This window comes from Mobula hypostoma, chromosome 3, assembly GCF_963921235.1.
Source record: "Mobula hypostoma chromosome 3, sMobHyp1.1, whole genome shotgun sequence".
In the NCBI taxonomy this organism is placed as follows: domain Eukaryota; kingdom Metazoa; phylum Chordata; class Chondrichthyes; order Myliobatiformes; family Myliobatidae; genus Mobula; species Mobula hypostoma.
Window position 1 is genome coordinate 141,564 of NC_086099.1, and position 18,512 is coordinate 160,075.

Consider the following 18,512-nt stretch of genomic DNA (forward strand, 5'->3'; position numbering starts at 1 on the left):
CTTTTTGGATCATTTTCACCAATTTCAAAGGACTGTGCCTCAGACATCTGGGTTGTTGCAATGCACCTATAAAGTCTGACAGCAGACTAGCGAGTGAATCTTCGATGGAACAGACTCAGAAAGCAAAGAGCTGCCAGCCTGCGTCAGGGCTTTGGGGCTGCAGAAAGAAATGGGACCTAGAGTTTACAAGGAGGAGGAAGAGGAATCAGACCAGCAGGATGTGGCTACAAATTAAATGTCAGAAACATTTGGAAACTGGTTAATTGAAAAAGAAAGCTGGTTAATTTCTGTAAAATACTGGTGGAGATCAACAGATCAGGCAGCAAAAATGGAGAGGAATAAATAGACAACGTTTAGGCCGAGCCCCTTCAGCATGCCTAGACTGTGTACTCCTCTGCTTAGTTGCTGCCTGAACTGCAGAGTTCCTCCAGCATTTTGTGTGTATGTGTCTACATTTCCAGCAACAGCAGAATCTAAAAACGCAAACAACAGGAATTCTGCAGATGCTGGAAATTCAAGCAACACACATCAAAGTTGCTGGTGAACGCAGCAGGCCAGGCAGCATCTCTAGGAAGAGGTACAACGAAGTCCAGTCCTGACGAAGGGTCTCGGCCTGAAACGTCGACTGTACCTCTTCCTACAGGTGCTGCCTGGCCTGCTGCGTTCACCAGCAACTTTGATGTGAACAGCAGAATCTCTTGTGTTTTGTATCTGCATTTGTAAGAAGGTTCTACTTTGGCATTAAACACGCGGAAAGTTTGCTGATATTAATTGCATTGTTTATGGGAGTTGCTTTCTGCATTAAAAGAGCTGCTGATTTTTCTACACAAAAAAAAAACTGAGTACAGTATGGACATGGAACCAGTGCTTGCCTAAACTTTTAATGGCACCGTGATTACTCAGAAAGCTCTGCGTTATATTTTTCGCTATCGCTGAAGCACCGATCGAATGCGCAGGCGTCAGGGTTGCGGAAGTTCCTGAATATCGCGCATGCGCGCAGTATACAAAAGGCCTTTGGTGGTTCAGTTGAAGGTAAGAGCCGTTTTACACCACTTGAGGGACAGTTGCTATGAGATCCGGACACCGTAGGTCCACAATCCCGGCACAGTCCTGTTCTCGTCCCTCTCGCTCCTCTCGCTCAGCCCCACGATCCGTACACGGGCCCCGGGGAGCTTCCGGCTGATGAGGGAATGGGAACCGATGGATCTCAGACAGAGCTGAGCTCCAACTATCTAAATGCAAGGATTGGAAACTCGGAGAAAGGAACAAAATCTTTTACATCACCAGGTGAGAAAATCACCTTTGTTCTACCTCCAATCACAAACAAGAGAAAGTCTGCAGATGCTGGAAATCCAAGCGACACACACAAAATGCCGGAGGAATTCAACATTAGTACTCTTTTCCATAGATGCTGCCTGGCCTGCTGAGTTCCTCCAGCATTTTGTGTGTGTTGCTTGTTCTACCTTCTCTTGTTCTGGACCCTTCTACCCGTGAGAACATGTTTTGACCCATTCTGTGTGGGTACATAACAATATCAAACACCTTTGCCCTGGGCAACAAGTAGCTTTCACATCACAAATGTACCAGACTCCAATGAGAAAGACTACTGCCCTACCCTTTATATTTATTGGCATTGTCATCAGTGCGTTCACCACCGTCAGTCACTTGGGAGAAGGTTCAGGGGAAAATATTTATGTACAAAACAAACTGGTGTTACCTGCAGGCCAGGCAGCATCACGAAGGGTCTCGGCCTGAAACGTCGACTGCACCTCTTCCTAGAGATGCTGCCTGGCCTGCTGCATTCACCAGCAACTTTTATGTGTGTTGCTTGAATTTCCAGCATCTGCGGAATTCCTGTTGTTTGTTGTTGGTGTTACCTGTGTGTATTGTGGCAATGCAAAAGTTGCTGGAGAATTTGCAAGGGGGAAGAAGTGGAGTGGTATCTGGAAATCTGACTTTTTAAAGCATCATTTAACAAGGAAATCACATATGGACGGTCTGCAAAAGCTCTGGTGAGAAAATCCTTCATAACCCTGTACAGGCCTGCTACATAGGTTGTGTGAGAGTGCTGATGAACTTGATCAAACCCAGAGGAGATCAAAGTTCTTATCGACAATGATTTGCTAGCTGTTAAAATGAATACCCCTCTATATAAAATTCACTGTGCACATGTTGTCACTGGGTAAAAAAAAATGTACAATACAAGCTTCATGTGCACACTGGTCATTACAAATTAGAGGGGACATTGGTGAGAAGGTGGGGACAGTGTCCCTGATCCCCTCACCTACAAGATGTGCATCCAGCTGCAGCTTGTAACCCTGCACTTTAAGGAGTTGGAACTTGAAGTGGATGAATTCCAGATCATCCAGCAATTGGAGGGGGTTATAGATTTGACATGAAGAGAGGTGAGTTGCACCCAAGCTGCAGGACACAGGAAACTGGGTGAGAGTCAGGAAAGGGAATGAGGTTAAACAGCCATCGCAGAGTACTCTTGTTGCTATCCCACACAACAACAGGTGGACCACTTTAGAAACTGTTGGGGGGATTACCTGGCAGAGGAAAGTCAAAAGGGTGATAGGGGATTTGTTAGTTAGGGGGGAACATAGCAAGAGGGGACTAATATTCTAGTGGTAAGGCTTACGTTACGCCTCCATCTAAATGTGCAATGTGTAACTTATAGTAAATTATAATAAATCGTTTGTATGCGGGACAGTCAATATAACATAGAAATCAATTAATCAGTCTGATGACCTGGTAGAAGATGATGTCCCGGAGCCTGTTGGTCTTTTTGCTGTGGTACCGTTTCCTGGATGGTAGCAGCAGGAACAGTTTGTGATTGTGGTGTCTCTGTAAATGTCCTGAATAGTGGGAAATTCACATCTAGATGCGCTGGGCTGTCCGCACCACCCTCTGCAGGGTCCTATGATTTAGGTGTACGGGGTCTTTCTTTTTTGTTAAATTTAAAATGGCTTCTTTTGTTATGTTATACTGGGGAATGCTGAGAAAGTCTCTAACTAGACAGTTGCTTGGGTTATTAGAGATAGCAGGGTGCTATTAACCAATGGGTGGTCATGTATCGTTTTGTTTTGGGATACAATGCTGTATCATATGACTGTGGACAGGGTTTTTGGAGGGGTATCGGAGGAGAGATGGGGAGGACGGTGGAGAGACGGGGAGTCGGAGCAGAGACGAGGAGACGGGGAGTCGGGGGAGAGACAGGGAGTCAGAGAGACGGGGAGGACGGAGGAGTGACGGGGAGGACGGTGGGGGAACGGGGAGGATGGTGGGGGATGGGGAGTCGGAGGAGAGACGGGGAGGACGGTGGACGTGGGGAAAGGCCCCGGTTGATCACTCCGGGTGGTCCCGAGCCGTGAGTCGACAGGATCCGGGTGGTCGTCCGGATTCAATTGAGCTCCAACAGTTGTGCGCGAAGAACTTGGACTTTGATAAGTATGGCGCCTCTTTTTTTCCACTACTTCCCTTTCTGTATTGAATTTATATTAATGTCATAGAATTAGTAATATCTATAAAGTGTACTTGTTAAAATTTACTGGGTGTGCTGGCTGATGATTGATGTTTGGGCTTGATTCGGGCAGTGGCGGCAACTGACCCTGTGGGGAGTGTTGAGGCGGGTGTTGGGTGAGATTTCCCCTAGACATATACAAGCCAATATAACGGAACGTTACAAGTGGGGGCTTGTCCGGGATTTGGATTTTCGGTAAAGCTGTAATAGTCGTCACGTTAAGTGGTGCGAAGATGGATCGAGATAGGATTGTAAGTTGGTGTGAATTGGAGGGGTACCGGTGAATCATGCGTGCGTGCTAAGTGGGGTTGATTTTCGCATTCCGGCAGATGTACTAGTGCGAAGGTTGAGTATGATTAAAGGTATCGGGCAGGTAGAACTTGTAGCTAGAAGGGGTGGGAAAGAGCTGGAGTCCAGCTGGATGTTGGTGCGGACGAGTGCCGACGTCACGACGTTGGAACTACCAGAGACAGTCCACGTCCAGGGGGAGGCAGGGCTGTGGGGTCTCCACACCCTCCCGGAGGACGAAAGTGAGGAGGTGCCGGAGGAGGAGCTAGATGAGGCCCCAGGGGAGGTGCCAGTAGCCAGGGGTGGAGGTGTGGAGTGGGAAGGCTTGGCCAGGCCCCGTCCCCCAGTTAGGGCTGAGACCTCCGAGTTAGCGGCTGCCATTACCTCCCTGGCGAGAAGGGTTGAGGGGCCCTGCCCGAAGCTGAGAATTTTCTCGGGAGCCAGGCCCACCCCGGAAGGGGAGGATGAATATGAGACCTGGGTTGAGGATACATCCCAGTTGTTAGAGGTGTGGCCAGTTTCGGATGAGGAAAAGAGACAGCGATTGGTGGAAAGCTTAAGGGGCGGGGCGGCCTGTGTGGTCCGCGATTTGAGAGCGGAACGCCCTTTGACTTCACTGTCGGAGTGTTTGGACGCTTTGGAGGAAGTGTTTGGACTGTCAGGAGATCCCTGGAAATGTTTAGCGGAGTTTCAAGAGATGGGGCAGAGAACAGGGGAAAAGCTCTCAGAATACATTTTCCGGCTGGAAGGGAAGCTTACGGGGCTGCGGCGCCGAGGGATAGTGAGGGCGGACGAAGTAGCGAAGTTGAGGATGAGCCAGATATGTAGAGGTTCCCGGGAGGATGACAGGGTGGCTTGGAGTATCTGGCAGTCATATAAGAGGAGCCCCCCTCCATCATTCGGGCAGCTGATTAGAGAGGTACGGGCGGAGGAGAGTGCTTTGGGCCAAACAGGGGGCTCGGACCCCCAGGGACGGTCTTCAGCGGTTCAGGAGGTGGTAGCCGGGGTGAGATCAGAGAAATCCAAGGGGTCCCCGGGGGGGCGTACCGGGAGGAGAGAGGCGGCGGGTAGCGGGTGCTATAACTGTGGGAGGGAGGGGCATTTCCGGCGGGAATGTGAGTGGCCAGGGGTGTGCTACAGCTGTGGGGAAGCGAGTCATTTGCGGAGGGATTGTGAGAGATGAGATGCTCCGAGGGGGGAGGGCCCCCGGGCCACTAAGAAGGGAGAGGTGTCGGGAAACTTAGGAGAGGCTCAGTGATGGAACGGACTGGAGTCTCGGGAGGAACACGTTCCCAGAAAACAGCTATGGAACCCCAGAAAGTACAAGCCCAAATTCCAGATGGACTGGTGGGACCCCGTTCCAGCATGTCCCTACGGATAGAGGGAATCTTTGCGAAAGCCATCCTTGACACCGGGTCGCAGATTACCTTACTGTACCGGTCGTTCTACAACAAATACCTGAAGCATTTGCCAGTAACTCCGTTTAATGCACTGGAGATTTGGGGCATAAGTGATGGTGATTACCCCTACGATGGGTACTTGTCAGTGAGATTGGAATTTTTGGAGGGACATGTGGGAGTGTCGGAAGCCTTTGAGACGCTGGTGTTGGTCTGTCCGGACCCAGTGGAAACTGAAGGTGCTGCCCTGCTAGTGGGGACTAACTCCCCTCTGGTGCGACGGCTCTTGGGAGCCTGTAAGAAGAAGGCGGGGGAGAACTTTCTGGAGACCCTCTCAGTACACCCAGTGTTCCGAGCGGTGTACGAAGGAGCGGGTGACCCGCAGGGGCTGGATCCTGAGTGCAAACGAGGGACGGTGTGGTGCACTCAGATGAGGCTTAAGGTGATACGGCCAGGGGAGGTGGCATTAGTGATGGGGACCCCCAGATTCCCCGGAGTACCGGCGGGCGAGGCCCTGCTAGTAGGTACCCCAGACGACCTGGAAGGGGAGTCCCGGTTCCCGGCTGGGGCGCTGGTGAGACCTGAATTGCAGAGGCCCTCAGCTGTACAGGCGCGACGGATGGGGGTGATGGTAAGGAACATAACGGAGCGGGAGATCACCTTTAAGCGCGGGATGCCCCTCGCGCACTTGTTCCCGGTGACAGTGATGTCCAGCGCCCCCGTGAAGCCCACTGGAAGAAAACTATTGGAGAACTGGGGGCGGCTGACTGAGGAGGCCTTTAATTTTGAAGACTCCCCTCTACCGCCGGCGTATAAGAGCAGGCTGGTGGAGAAGATGCTGAAGTTAGGGGATGTCTTTTCTCAGGACGAGTTTGATGTGGGATGTTCCAAGAGCACTCGGCACACTATCCGGGTGACAAATGACACCCCGTTTAGAGAAAGGTCGTGGCGGTTGGCCCCAGCAGATGTGGAAGATGTGCGGCAGCACTTGCAGCAGTTGAAGGATGCAGGGATTATCGCGGAGTCCCGAAGCCCCTATGCATCCCCCATAGTGGTGGCAAGGAAGAAAAATGGGAAGGTACGCATGTGTGTGGACTACAGGACCCTGAACCGGCGCACTGTTCCCGATCAATATACGGTCCCGAGGGTGAAAGACGCACAGGCCTGTTTGAGTGGGGTGCAGTGGTTTAGCGTATTGGATTTGTGGAGTGGGTATTACCAGATTCCGATGAGTGAGACTGATAAAGAGAAGACGGCCTTTATCCGCCCCCTGGGATTTTTCCAGTTTGAGCGAATGCCCCAAGGCATATCGGGGGCCCCAGCCACCTTCCAGCGGCTCATGGAGAGGACCGTGGGGGACATGAACCTGCTGGAGGTATCGGTGTACCTGGATGACCTGATAGTGTTTGGAGCTACGTTGGAGGAACATGAGGAGCGGCTGCTGAAGGTGCTGAGTCGGCTGAAGGAGGAAGGGTTAAAACTTTCCTTGGATAAATGTCAGTTCTGTATGACGTCGTCAGTTATGTCGGGCACATAATCTCGCGAAATGGAGTGGCCACTGATCTGGGTAAGATAGCTGCAGTAACCACCTGGCCGAGACCTCAGAAGGTGAGCGCCTTACGCTTGTTTTTGGGGTTCTGTGGGTATTACTGGCGATTCGTGAAAGGATATGCGAAAATGAGTTATCTATTGAACCAGCTGTTGTGTGGTTATCCACCTGTGGGGAGGAAGAGGAAGGGAGACCGAGGGCCGGAGGTAGGATACTTGAACCCGGGGGAGCCTTTTGGATCGAGGTGGGATGCTCAATGTGAGGAGGCATTCCAATCTCTAAAAAGGGCCCTGACTCAGGCCCCAGTGTTGGCTTTTGCTGATCCCCAGAAGCCGTATGTTCTACACACTGATGCCAGTCACGAGGGTCTGGGGGCTGTCCTGTACCAGGAACAGGGCAATGGATTGAGGCCGGTGGCATTTGTCAGCCGGAGCTTGTTGCCATCTGAGAGAAACTATCCCACTCACAAGCTGGAGTTCTTGGCGTTGAAATGGGCGGTGGTGGACAAGTTGAGTGTCTACCTATACGGGGCCCAGTTTGAGGTGAGAACTGATAACAACCCCCTCACTTATATCCTGACCTCGGCAAAACTGGACGCTACTGGGCACCGGTGGTTAGCAGCCTTGTCTGCCTATGAGTTCAGCCTGAAGTACCGCCTGGGGAGTTGGAACATCGATGCAGATGTCCTGTCTCGTCGGGCATGGCTGAGGAGTGGAAGAGTGTCCCTGCCCCGGGAGTAAAGGCCATGTGTCAAGTTGGGAGCGATGGGGAAGTAGGAGCACAGATGGGAATGGATCGGGCAGTAGATCAATTGGGGGTTGACGATGACGCGCTACCCACTGTTTACTGTAATGTGACTGCTCTGAGGAACAGGCAGCTGCTGGAGTTGAGCCCCCAGGAAGTGGAGGCGGCTCAGCGTGATGACCCGAGCATTGGCACTATCTGGTACGCGGTTAGACAGGGTGATATGGGGCAGGTGGAGAAGGCAAAGCACGCCTCCGTTCCCCTACTACTGAAGAAGTGGCTTCGGGCCACTAAGAAGGGAGAGGTGTCGGGAAACTTAGGAGAGGCTCAGTGATGGAACGGACTGGAGTCTCGGGAGGAACACGTTCCCAGAAAACAGCTATGGAACCCCAGAAAGTACAAGCCCAAATTCCAGATGGACTGGTGGGACCCCGTTCCAGCATGTCCCTACGGATAGAGGGAATCTTTGCGAAAGCCATCCTTGACACCGGGTCGCAGATTACCTTACTGTACCGGTCGTTCTACAACAAATACCTGAAGCATTTGCCAGTAACTCCGTTTAATGCACTGGAGATTTGGGGCATAAGTGATGGTGATTACCCCTACGATGGGTACTTGTCAGTGAGATTGGAATTTTTGGAGGGACATGTGGGAGTGTCGGAAGCCTTTGAGACGCTGGTGTTGGTCTGTCCGGACCCAGTGGAAACTGAAGGTGCTGCCCTGCTAGTGGGGACTAACTCCCCTCTGGTGCGACGGCTCTTGGGAGCCTGTAAGAAGAAGGCGGGGGAGAACTTTCTGGAGACCCTCTCAGTACACCCAGTGTTCCGAGCGGTGTACGAAGGAGCGGGTGACCCGCAGGGGCTGGATCCTGAGTGCAAACGAGGGACGGTGTGGTGCACTCAGATGAGGCTTAAGGTGATACGGCCAGGGGAGGTGGCATTAGTGATGGGGACCCCCAGATTCCCCGGAGTACCGGCGGGCGAGGCCCTGCTAGTAGGTACCCCAGACGACCTGGAAGGGGAGTCCCGGTTCCCGGCTGGGGCGCTGGTGAGACCTGAATTGCAGAGGCCCTCAGCTGTACAGGCGCGACGGATGGGGGTGATGGTAAGGAACATAACGGAGCGGGAGATCACCTTTAAGCGCGGGATGCCCCTCGCGCACTTGTTCCCGGTGACAGTGATGTCCAGCGCCCCCGTGAAGCCCACTGGAAGAAAACTATTGGAGAACTGGGGGCGGCTGACTGAGGAGGCCTTTAATTTTGAAGACTCCCCTCTACCGCCGGCGTATAAGAGCAGGCTGGTGGAGAAGATGCTGAAGTTAGGGGATGTCTTTTCTCAGGACGAGTTTGATGTGGGATGTTCCAAGAGCACTCGGCACACTATCCGGGTGACAAATGACACCCCGTTTAGAGAAAGGTCGTGGCGGTTGGCCCCAGCAGATGTGGAAGATGTGCGGCAGCACTTGCAGCAGTTGAAGGATGCAGGGATTATCGCGGAGTCCCGAAGCCCCTATGCATCCCCCATAGTGGTGGCAAGGAAGAAAAATGGGAAGGTACGCATGTGTGTGGACTACAGGACCCTGAACCGGCGCACTGTTCCCGATCAATATACGGTCCCGAGGGTGAAAGACGCACAGGCCTGTTTGAGTGGGGTGCAGTGGTTTAGCGTATTGGATTTGTGGAGTGGGTATTACCAGATTCCGATGAGTGAGACTGATAAAGAGAAGACGGCCTTTATCCGCCCCCTGGGATTTTTCCAGTTTGAGCGAATGCCCCAAGGCATATCGGGGGCCCCAGCCACCTTCCAGCGGCTCATGGAGAGGACCGTGGGGGACATGAACCTGCTGGAGGTATCGGTGTACCTGGATGACCTGATAGTGTTTGGAGCTACGTTGGAGGAACATGAGGAGCGGCTGCTGAAGGTGCTGAGTCGGCTGAAGGAGGAAGGGTTAAAACTTTCCTTGGATAAATGTCAGTTCTGTATGACGTCGTCAGTTATGTCGGGCACATAATCTCGCGAAATGGAGTGGCCACTGATCTGGGTAAGATAGCTGCAGTAACCACCTGGCCGAGACCTCAGAAGGTGAGCGCCTTACGCTTGTTTTTGGGGTTCTGTGGGTATTACTGGCGATTCGTGAAAGGATATGCGAAAATGAGTTATCTATTGAACCAGCTGTTGTGTGGTTATCCACCTGTGGGGAGGAAGAGGAAGGGAGACCGAGGGCCGGAGGTAGGATACTTGAACCCGGGGGAGCCTTTTGGATCGAGGTGGGATGCTCAATGTGAGGAGGCATTCCAATCTCTAAAAAGGGCCCTGACTCAGGCCCCAGTGTTGGCTTTTGCTGATCCCCAGAAGCCGTATGTTCTACACACTGATGCCAGTCACGAGGGTCTGGGGGCTGTCCTGTACCAGGAACAGGGCAATGGATTGAGGCCGGTGGCATTTGTCAGCCGGAGCTTGTTGCCATCTGAGAGAAACTATCCCACTCACAAGCTGGAGTTCTTGGCGTTGAAATGGGCGGTGGTGGACAAGTTGAGTGTCTACCTATACGGGGCCCAGTTTGAGGTGAGAACTGATAACAACCCCCTCACTTATATCCTGACCTCGGCAAAACTGGACGCTACTGGGCACCGGTGGTTAGCAGCCTTGTCTGCCTATGAGTTCAGCCTGAAGTACCGCCTGGGGAGTTGGAACATCGATGCAGATGTCCTGTCTCGTCGGGCATGGCTGAGGAGTGGAAGAGTGTCCCTGCCCCGGGAGTAAAGGCCATGTGTCAAGTTGGGAGCGATGGGGAAGTAGGAGCACAGATGGGAATGGATCGGGCAGTAGATCAATTGGGGGTTGACGATGACGCGCTACCCACTGTTTACTGTAATTTGACTGCTCTGAGGAACAGGCAGCTGCTGGAGTTGAGCCCCCAGGAAGTGGAGGCGGCTCAGCGTGATGACCCGAGCATTGGCACTATCTGGTACGCGGTTAGACAGGGTGATATGGGGCAGGTGGAGAAGGCAAAGCACGCCTCCGTTCCCCTACTACTGAAGAAGTGGCTTCGGTTGAAGCTGAAGAACCCCGTCTTGTACCGGGTCACCGCCGCCGGACCACCCCCGGCGCTGGCAGCTGGTCATGCCTGAGAAGTATCGGAAGACTGTGCTCCAGGCACTACATGATGATTCCGGGCACTTAGGCGTAGAGAAGACCTATGAATTACTCAAGGACCAGTTTTACTGGCCCCGGATGAGGGGGGAGGTGGAAGAATACTGTAAGACCTGTAGTCGTTACATCAGGAGGAAGACCTTGCCTGAGCAGGTGGCTCCTTTGTCCCATTTGCAGAGTGCGGGACCCATGGATCTGGTGTGTATGGATTTCCTGTCTATTGAGCCAGACACCAGCAACACCGCGAATGTCTTGGTCCTCACGGATCACTACACTAGATATGCGCAGGCTTTTCCTACTAAGGACCAGAAAGCGACTACAGTGGCGAAGGTGTTATGGGAGAAGTACTTTGTTCATTATAGCCTTCCCCGGCAGATCCATAGTGATCAGGGACGGGACTTTGAGAGCAGGCTTATCCATGAATTGCTGGGTATGCTTGGGGTTGAGAAATCCAGAACCACCCCCTATCACCCGCAGGGTGATCCTCAGCCTGAGAGGTTTAACCGGACCCTGCTGGACATGCTCGGCACTTTGGAGATTGGACAGAAGAGTAGGTGGAGTCAGCACATCGCCCATTTGGTTCACTGTTACAATTGCACACGCAATGATGCTACGGGGTACTCGCCCTATTATCTGATGTTCGGACGGGAAGCGAGGTTGCCCATTGATCTGTGTTTTGGGACTGAAGTGGGTGAAATACCTTCGAAGCCATGTCTGAAGTACGTGTCCGATATGAGGAGAGAGTTGAAAAGGGCGTACGAGTTGGCTGAGGCGGCAGCCACCAAGCAGAACCAGCGGAATAAGAAGAGGAACGATCAGAAAGTAAAGTTCGTCCAGCTATTGCCGGGACACCGAGTCCTTATCCAGAATTTAGGACTACCTGGTAAGCACAAGTTGGCGGATTGTTGGGCAGCCACCCCCTATGTGGTGGAGAATCAGATGCCAAATCTCCCTGTTTACCGGGTGAGACCCGAGGATGGGAAGGGGCCTGTCAAGGTACTCCATCGGAACCACCTGTTGCCTCTGGGTCGAGAGGTGAAGGTAGACCCAGAGCCCGAATGGGAGGTTACAGCTACTACGAGGACTCTGCGAAGGCGCGGGGTGAGGGAAGAGCCCGCTGCGAAGAAGACGGGGCTGGTCCCCACCTCGAGAAGGGATACGTCATCGGAAGATGATGATTCGGATGTGCGGTACCTGTTTCCGTTCGCTGATTCCCCGGTGCCGGGAGAAGAGGCTCCTGGCCCTTCCATCACTGAGTTAGGGGAACCGAGGGAGGGTGTTGCAGAGCTGCGTGTATTACAGCCAGGATTGGGGGAGGAGAGGGTGGAACCAGAACCTGAGGCAGAGGGCTCACAGGTGCTGAAGGGTCCCAGTGAGGGGGAGGGTCCGACAGATAGGCCCGGGGGGCCACCTGGGGTGTCTCAACAGAGAGAGTCAGCAGAGGGAGTACAGAGGCCTCAGAGGAGTAGGCATCCCCCGGAGAGACTAACTTATACAGCGCCGGGAGAACAGGGTGTGATCTCTACAGCCCTGGAAAGTTATGTCACTGCTTTATGCACCTGGGTTGGGTTTTACACGGAGCACCAGTGAACTCTGTTAACGTCATGAGGGCATGACTTTTATTGGTGGGGGGAGAGTGTATGGGGTCTTTTTTGTTAAATTTAAAATGGTTTCTTTTGTTATGTTATACTGGGGAATGCTGAGAAAGACTCTTAACTAGAGAGTTGCTTGGGTTATTAGAGATAGCAGGGTGCTATTAAACAATGGGTGGTCATGTATCGTTTTGTTTTCGGATACAATGCTGTATCATATGACTGTGGACGGGGTTTTTGGAGGGGAGTCAGAGGAGAGACGGGGAGTCGGAGGAGAGACAGGGAGGATAGCGGACGGGGTTTTTGGCGGGGAGTCGGAGGAGAGACTGGGAGGATGGCGGACGGGGTTTTTGGCGGGGAGTTGGAGGAGAGACGGGGAGGATGGCGAATGTGCGGAAAGGCTCCGGTCGATCACTCCGGATGGTCCCGAGCCGTGAGTTGACAGGATCCGGGTGGTCGTCCGGATTCGATTGAGCTCCAACGGTTGTGCACGAAGAACTTGGACTTTGATAAGTGTTGGCGTTTTTTTTCCATTACTTCCCTTTCTGTATCGAATTTATATTAATGTCATAGAATTAGTAATATCTATAAAGTGTACTTGTTAAAATTTACTGGGTGTGTTGGCTAATGATTGATGTTTGGGCTTGATTCGGGCGGGAACCGACCCTGTGGGGAGTGTTGAGGCGGGTGCTGGGTGAGATTTCCCCTAGACATATACGAGCCAATATAACGGAACGTTACATAGGGAAGTACAGTTCCCATACCAGGCAGTGATGCAGCCAGTTAGGATTCTGTGAATTGTGTTCTTGCAGAAAGTTCTTAGGATTTGGGGCCCCATCCCCAAACTTCTTCAACCGCCTGTGGTGAAAGAGGTGCTGTTGTGCTTTTTTCACAACATAGCCGGTATGTGCAGACCATGTGAAATCCTTGGTGACATTTATGCCGAGTTACTTTAAGCTGTTCACCCTCTCAAACCCAGATCCATTGATGTCAATAGGAGTCAGCCTATCTCCATTCCTCCTGTCGTCCACAATCAGCTCCTTTGTTTTTGTGACAACGAGGGAGAGTTTGTTTTCTTCACACCAAATGGCTGAGCATGGTGTGATGAATGTGCTGAGCTGTGTATATCAGAATGCAAGAAGCATCGTAGGAAAGCCAGATGAGCTCAGGACAGCGAATTATGATATCGTAGCCATTATTGGGACTTGGCTGCACCCAACAGTCTGAGGGATTTAGAGGAACAAATTTGTGGAGAGATTGCAGACCATGCCATAAAACAAAGGTTGATTCAGTAAGTGATTTTAGCTTTCCATATATTGACTGGGACTCCCATACTGTAAAAGGACTAGTTGGAGTAGAGCAACAGTCCCGAACCACTGGGCCGCAAAGCATGTACTACCAGGCCGCTAGAAAACCATATGAGTCAGCTGCACCTTTCCTCATTCCCTGTCACGTACTTTTGAACTTGAACAGAGGGTTGCCAACTGTCCCGTATTTGCCGGGACATCCCATATATTAAGCTAAATTGGTTTGCCCCATACAGGACTGCCCTTGTCCCGTATTTCCCCTGTTAATGTAGAGCGTTCCTATGAAACCTTTCGTGCCGAAATGGCGTAAAGCGAAGAAGCAATTACCATTAATTTATATGGGAAAAATTTTTGAGCATTCCCAGACCCAAAAAAAACCTACCAAATCATACCAAATAACAGATAAAAACCTAAAATAACAGTAACATATAGTAAAAGCAGGAATGATATGATAACTACACAGTCTATATAAAGTAGAAATAATGTATGTACAGTGTAGTTTCACTGAACAGAATTGCCAAAACTGACTTGTGGAATAAAAATTGGCACGTACACGTATGCGCACGTCATGCATGCGCACACAGGTGCCTGCGCAAGGCTTCATGGTCACGGTAGTCTTTCTCGGGGTAAACACAACTGTCCCGTCAACACACACAAAAAATGCTGGTGAACGCAGCAGGCAAGGCAGCATCTATAGGAAGAGGTATGGTCGACGTTTCGGGCCGAGACCCTTCGTCAGGATTCGACTGCTACTTTTGTCCCTTATTTAGGAGTGACACAGTCGGCAACCCTAACTGTAAAAGACATGTTGAGGTGAGTTTAACCCTACTTGAACCCCCCATCCCTGGTCCACAAGAATATTGTCAATTTTAAACTGGTCCGCGGTCCAAAAAAGGTTGGGGACCCCTAGGATAGAGTTATGAGGGGGATAGATAGAGTTAACGTGGATAGACTTTTTCCATTGAGAGTAGGGGAGATTCAAACAAGAGGACATGAGTTGAGAGGGAGCAAAAGTTTAGGGGTAACACGAGGGGGAACTTCTTTACTCAGAGAGTGGTAGCTGTGTGGAACGAACTTCCAGTAGAAGTGGTCGAGGCAGGTTTGATAATTGTCATTTAAAGTAAAATTGGAGAGGTATATGGACAAAAAAGGAATGGAGGGTTATGGGCTGAGTGCAGGTCGGTGGGACTAGGTGAGAGTAAGTGTTCGGCACGGACTAGAAGGGCTGAGATGGCCTGTTTCCGTGCTGTAATTGTTATATGGTTATGATTATATATAGAGTTTGTCATATTTGCCCTTAATCAGTACATAGAATTCCTGATGTAGAAGTGTGCAGTAAGTGTTAGGAAATGATCCAGGGCTGGTGACAGAAATTAGAGATCATAATGCCATGAAATTCCAAGTAAATATGGAAAAAGAGAGGTCTGGACCATGGGTTGAGATTCTAAATTGGAGAAAGGTCAATTTCGATGGTATCAGAAAGGATCTGACAAGTGTGGTTTGGGACAGGCTGTTTTCTGGCAAAGGAGTACTTGGTAAGTGGGAGGCCTTCAGAAGTGAAATGTTGAGGGTGTCTAGTTTGTATGTGCCTGTCAAGGTAAAAGTTGAAAGGTAACTGGTGCAGGGTACCTTAACACTGATTTAAACTTCTGTGTTAAATCGACGCCGTAGGTACGGCATCACCGCGAACCCTACGCAGTGCCTAAGCAGATCCCTACGCCGTAGCCTGACGTGCACCTCTCCCAAAATGTAACTACGTGTCGCGGCAACGCAGACCGCAACAACTGTGATTGTTCCGCTTGGTAGCATCACATTTCCCCCTATACGTTTCCAGTTGCTTATCCTTCTCTGCCATTTCAGAATTGAGAGAGAAGAGAGAAGAAGAACGTAAGTTTGGAAAATGGACCATATCGAGAAGAGGTTAATGGAGGAAGTCCGAAAATATGTACATTTGTACGACTCTTCATCGCCAGACTATAAAGACTGCCAAATGGCATCAAATTCGTGGAAAGAAATTTCCAAAAACATTGGTCTGGACGTCACGGAATGCACAAAGAGATGGAAAAACTTGAGGGACAAGTACGTGCGCGCCCGGAAAAGACTCTCCAAGAGGAGCGGGGACCGAGGCAGAAAAAACAAAATGCCAGTGTTTTATTTGCCTCTTTCCTGGCTGGCACCACATATTAAGCACCGGGAAACAGAATCAAATTATGACGACAACAAGGTAAATATAACATGTTCTTTGTATCATAAACCTTTCTATTGTAGTCAGTGTTTAGGCTAGCTAGCAAGCCAGCAATACTGTCCAGCTGTAAACACAGCATATTGATTTGCGCAAAGATAATTCTTCCTTGAAACAAAAATGTAATATGTGATAGGCTTTAATGGTATCTGGCTTGCTCATAAAGCAAACGCAATAACCGGTATTCTGCCAATGTAGCCATATGCCGTTTTCTCGTTTTCATAGCTCTGCCAATCCATGTACAGACACAATGCATATATTACCTGTATGTATAATTACAAAGACTAACTTAAACTATTTGCAATTTCTTTCATAATCACAGGATGGAAATGATTTGACCTCAGGGTTGTCCACCTCGTCAGTTGCTGAGGAAAACCAACCAGCGGGCATTCCATCTTCACGTGCAGAATCATCATCAAGTAGTGAGACATCCCCTCTGTCCCCCAGCCCAAGGACAACACAGAAGAGGAAGAGGAAAGGACATGACTGGTTTCAGAAGCAGGTCGCCCAGTTGGATGAACGTACGGTGGAACTGCAACATAGACTGTTGCAGGAAAATGATGAGTTCTCCAGGTTTGGGCAAACAGTTGCAGACATGCTGCGGAGGCTGCCGGAGGAGCACAGGCCACAGGCAATGTTTGATGTCCACAAGCTACTATTTGAGAGGCAGCAGCAGAAACGATAAACAATTGCATATTTCATTTTGTTTTTTTATATAACACTTTGCACCTTGTATAATATTGTGCATGTTACTGCAAATAAATAACAGCTTGATTTTATAACAGGTTATACATCCGCTTTTCCATGGTCATGTTCATCCCTATTTAGCAAAACGTAAAAGATAAAACATAGAGCATAGATAAAACACTTCCTATTAATGAATAGGAAATCATTATGTGCTAATGTAGCTGTGATCACTACAAACATTTAGGGGAATATATATATAAAACCACACAAAGTAAGCAGTATTACATGAAATTAATTCTTACTGAATACAATGTCTGTGACATACCTGGAAAGGGACGCATGAGATTGTTCTGTAGGGGGAATGCAGCATCACCAACGATTATATGCGGGATTTTGACTCCTGTTCCAGGAAGATTGGCTGGTGGGGGCAGGTTCAGTTTGTGTTCAAGCAGCATAGAACCAAATCTGCTCTCCTTGAAGATGCCCCCGTCATTTTCCCCTCTGTATCCGTCTACATCCACCATGGTAAACTGATATCTGGCATCGCAGACAGCCATCGGGACAATGGAGTGTGTGCCCTTGTAGTTGTAGTAGTTGCTCCCGGTGTGCGGCGATGCCTTGATGTTCACGTGTTTTCCGTCTATACTGCCGACACAGTTCGGAAAGTTCCATAGTCGCCAAAAATCAGTTGCAATAGCTTCCCATTGGGCGACTGAAGGGCAGGGAAGGAATTCCGGCTGCAATGCTTTCCATAAAGCTTCACAGACTTCCGACATTATGGAGGACACTGTGCTTGACCCCAGTTTGTAGCTAGCAGCTACAGCCTGTTGACTTCCACCTGAAGCTAAAACTCGAATGGTGATTGCCAGTCTCTGAGTAATGTCTATAGGCATACTGTGAGTACACTGATGCGAAATAAATGGTTGGAGATGATGTGCCAAATCGTCAAATCTACCTGCTGACATCCGAAAATATTTGAAATGCATTTCCTCGTCTGTGTCTCTCAGTGGCCGGACAAGCACAGAAAATTCACCCTCCTTCTGCCTCAATCCGTTCAATGGTCGTACACAGCATCTCCTTTGACATCTTCTCTCTTTACTGCGTTGCAGTAATTTCAATAAAAGTTACTCTTGTTCAATATTAATTCGCTCCAACTCTAACATGATGCACTCAGTTTCAGTCACCATTGCTTGAAGTACATGAAGAAACTCAACACAGTGGTATAGAAACCACCGCCAACTAGCGTTTTGGTGATGAATTGCAGAGCGACGCAGACACACCAACACACAAGTATAAATGCTCACAACGGCGTAGGCTACTACGCACAAGTATAAATCAGCCTTCAGAGTGCACATGGGCCTATGTATATCTGCAACAGACTTCCCCAAAGTTTCTTCAGTGAGGTTCGCGATGTCAGTGTGAGCACAAGTGCCTGGGGAAGAATGGAGCCACCCACACTTGCTATCCTCATACCCCTGAGATACCTGAAATCGGACACCATCGCTGTGGCACAACAGGTAACCGAAGGAAAGGAGCTGCTGCATCATTCATGCGGGCCAATCAATGACCGGCACGGTTGAAACAGTTTTCAACCAGCAGGGAGCCTAATGACCCCCACCTCCTCCCCCTTACATGAAAGAGCTGTAGTGGATCTGGAGTTGTGTAATGAGCCTGGTCTCAAAGACAAGCATGACATTTGCCGTCTTAACCACACTATCAACCTGTGTAGCTACTTTCAGAGAGTGATGAAATTGGACCCCAGGATCCCTCTATTCATTAAAACTTGTTAATATTCTTTTGGTTCTTGCCCAGAACAGTGTACTGTCTCCTTTTAAATTTGACATACAAAGGTGCAACACTTCTGATTTGGCTGGGTTAAACTGCATCTGCCATTTCTCTGCCCATATCTGTAACAGTTCTACAGGATATCCCACTGTATTCTTTGCCAGTCAGCTATACTATCACACCGCCAATCTTTGTATCATCTACATATTTACTGATGCACCCATGCACATTTTCATCCAGGTCATT

At 50.1% G+C, this 18,512-nt stretch overlaps 1 protein-coding gene across 2 annotated transcripts; it reads left to right on the forward strand.

Annotated features, from left to right (window-relative positions):
* The first annotated feature begins 969 nt into the window (after window positions 1-969).
* Window positions 970-16,479, forward strand: LOC134343339 (uncharacterized). 2 transcript variants are annotated; one of them, XM_063042025.1, is made up of 3 exons: window positions 970-1,032; window positions 15,413-15,776; window positions 16,117-16,479. In XM_063042025.1, exons 2-3 carry the CDS (start codon window positions 15,453-15,455, stop codon window positions 16,477-16,479), a joined length of 687 nt encoding a protein of 228 aa, XP_062898095.1. In that variant the 5' UTR covers window positions 970-1,032; window positions 15,413-15,452. The 2 variants fall into 2 exon arrangements, with proteins under 2 accessions (XP_062898095.1, XP_062898094.1); XM_063042024.1 differs by having other exon boundaries at window positions 1,006-1,287.
* Window positions 16,480-18,512: the final 2,033 nt, after the last annotated feature.

Bases quoted from the DNA above. Each gene is read 5' to 3' on its own strand.
- LOC134343339 (XM_063042025.1), top strand. From the start codon at position 15,453: ATGGACCATATCGAGAAGAGGTTAATGGAGGAAGTCCGAAAATATGTA. The intron at 15,777-16,116 runs GTAAATATAACA...TCATAATCACAG, and splicing joins CAAATTATGACGACAACAAG to GATGGAAATGATTTGACCTC.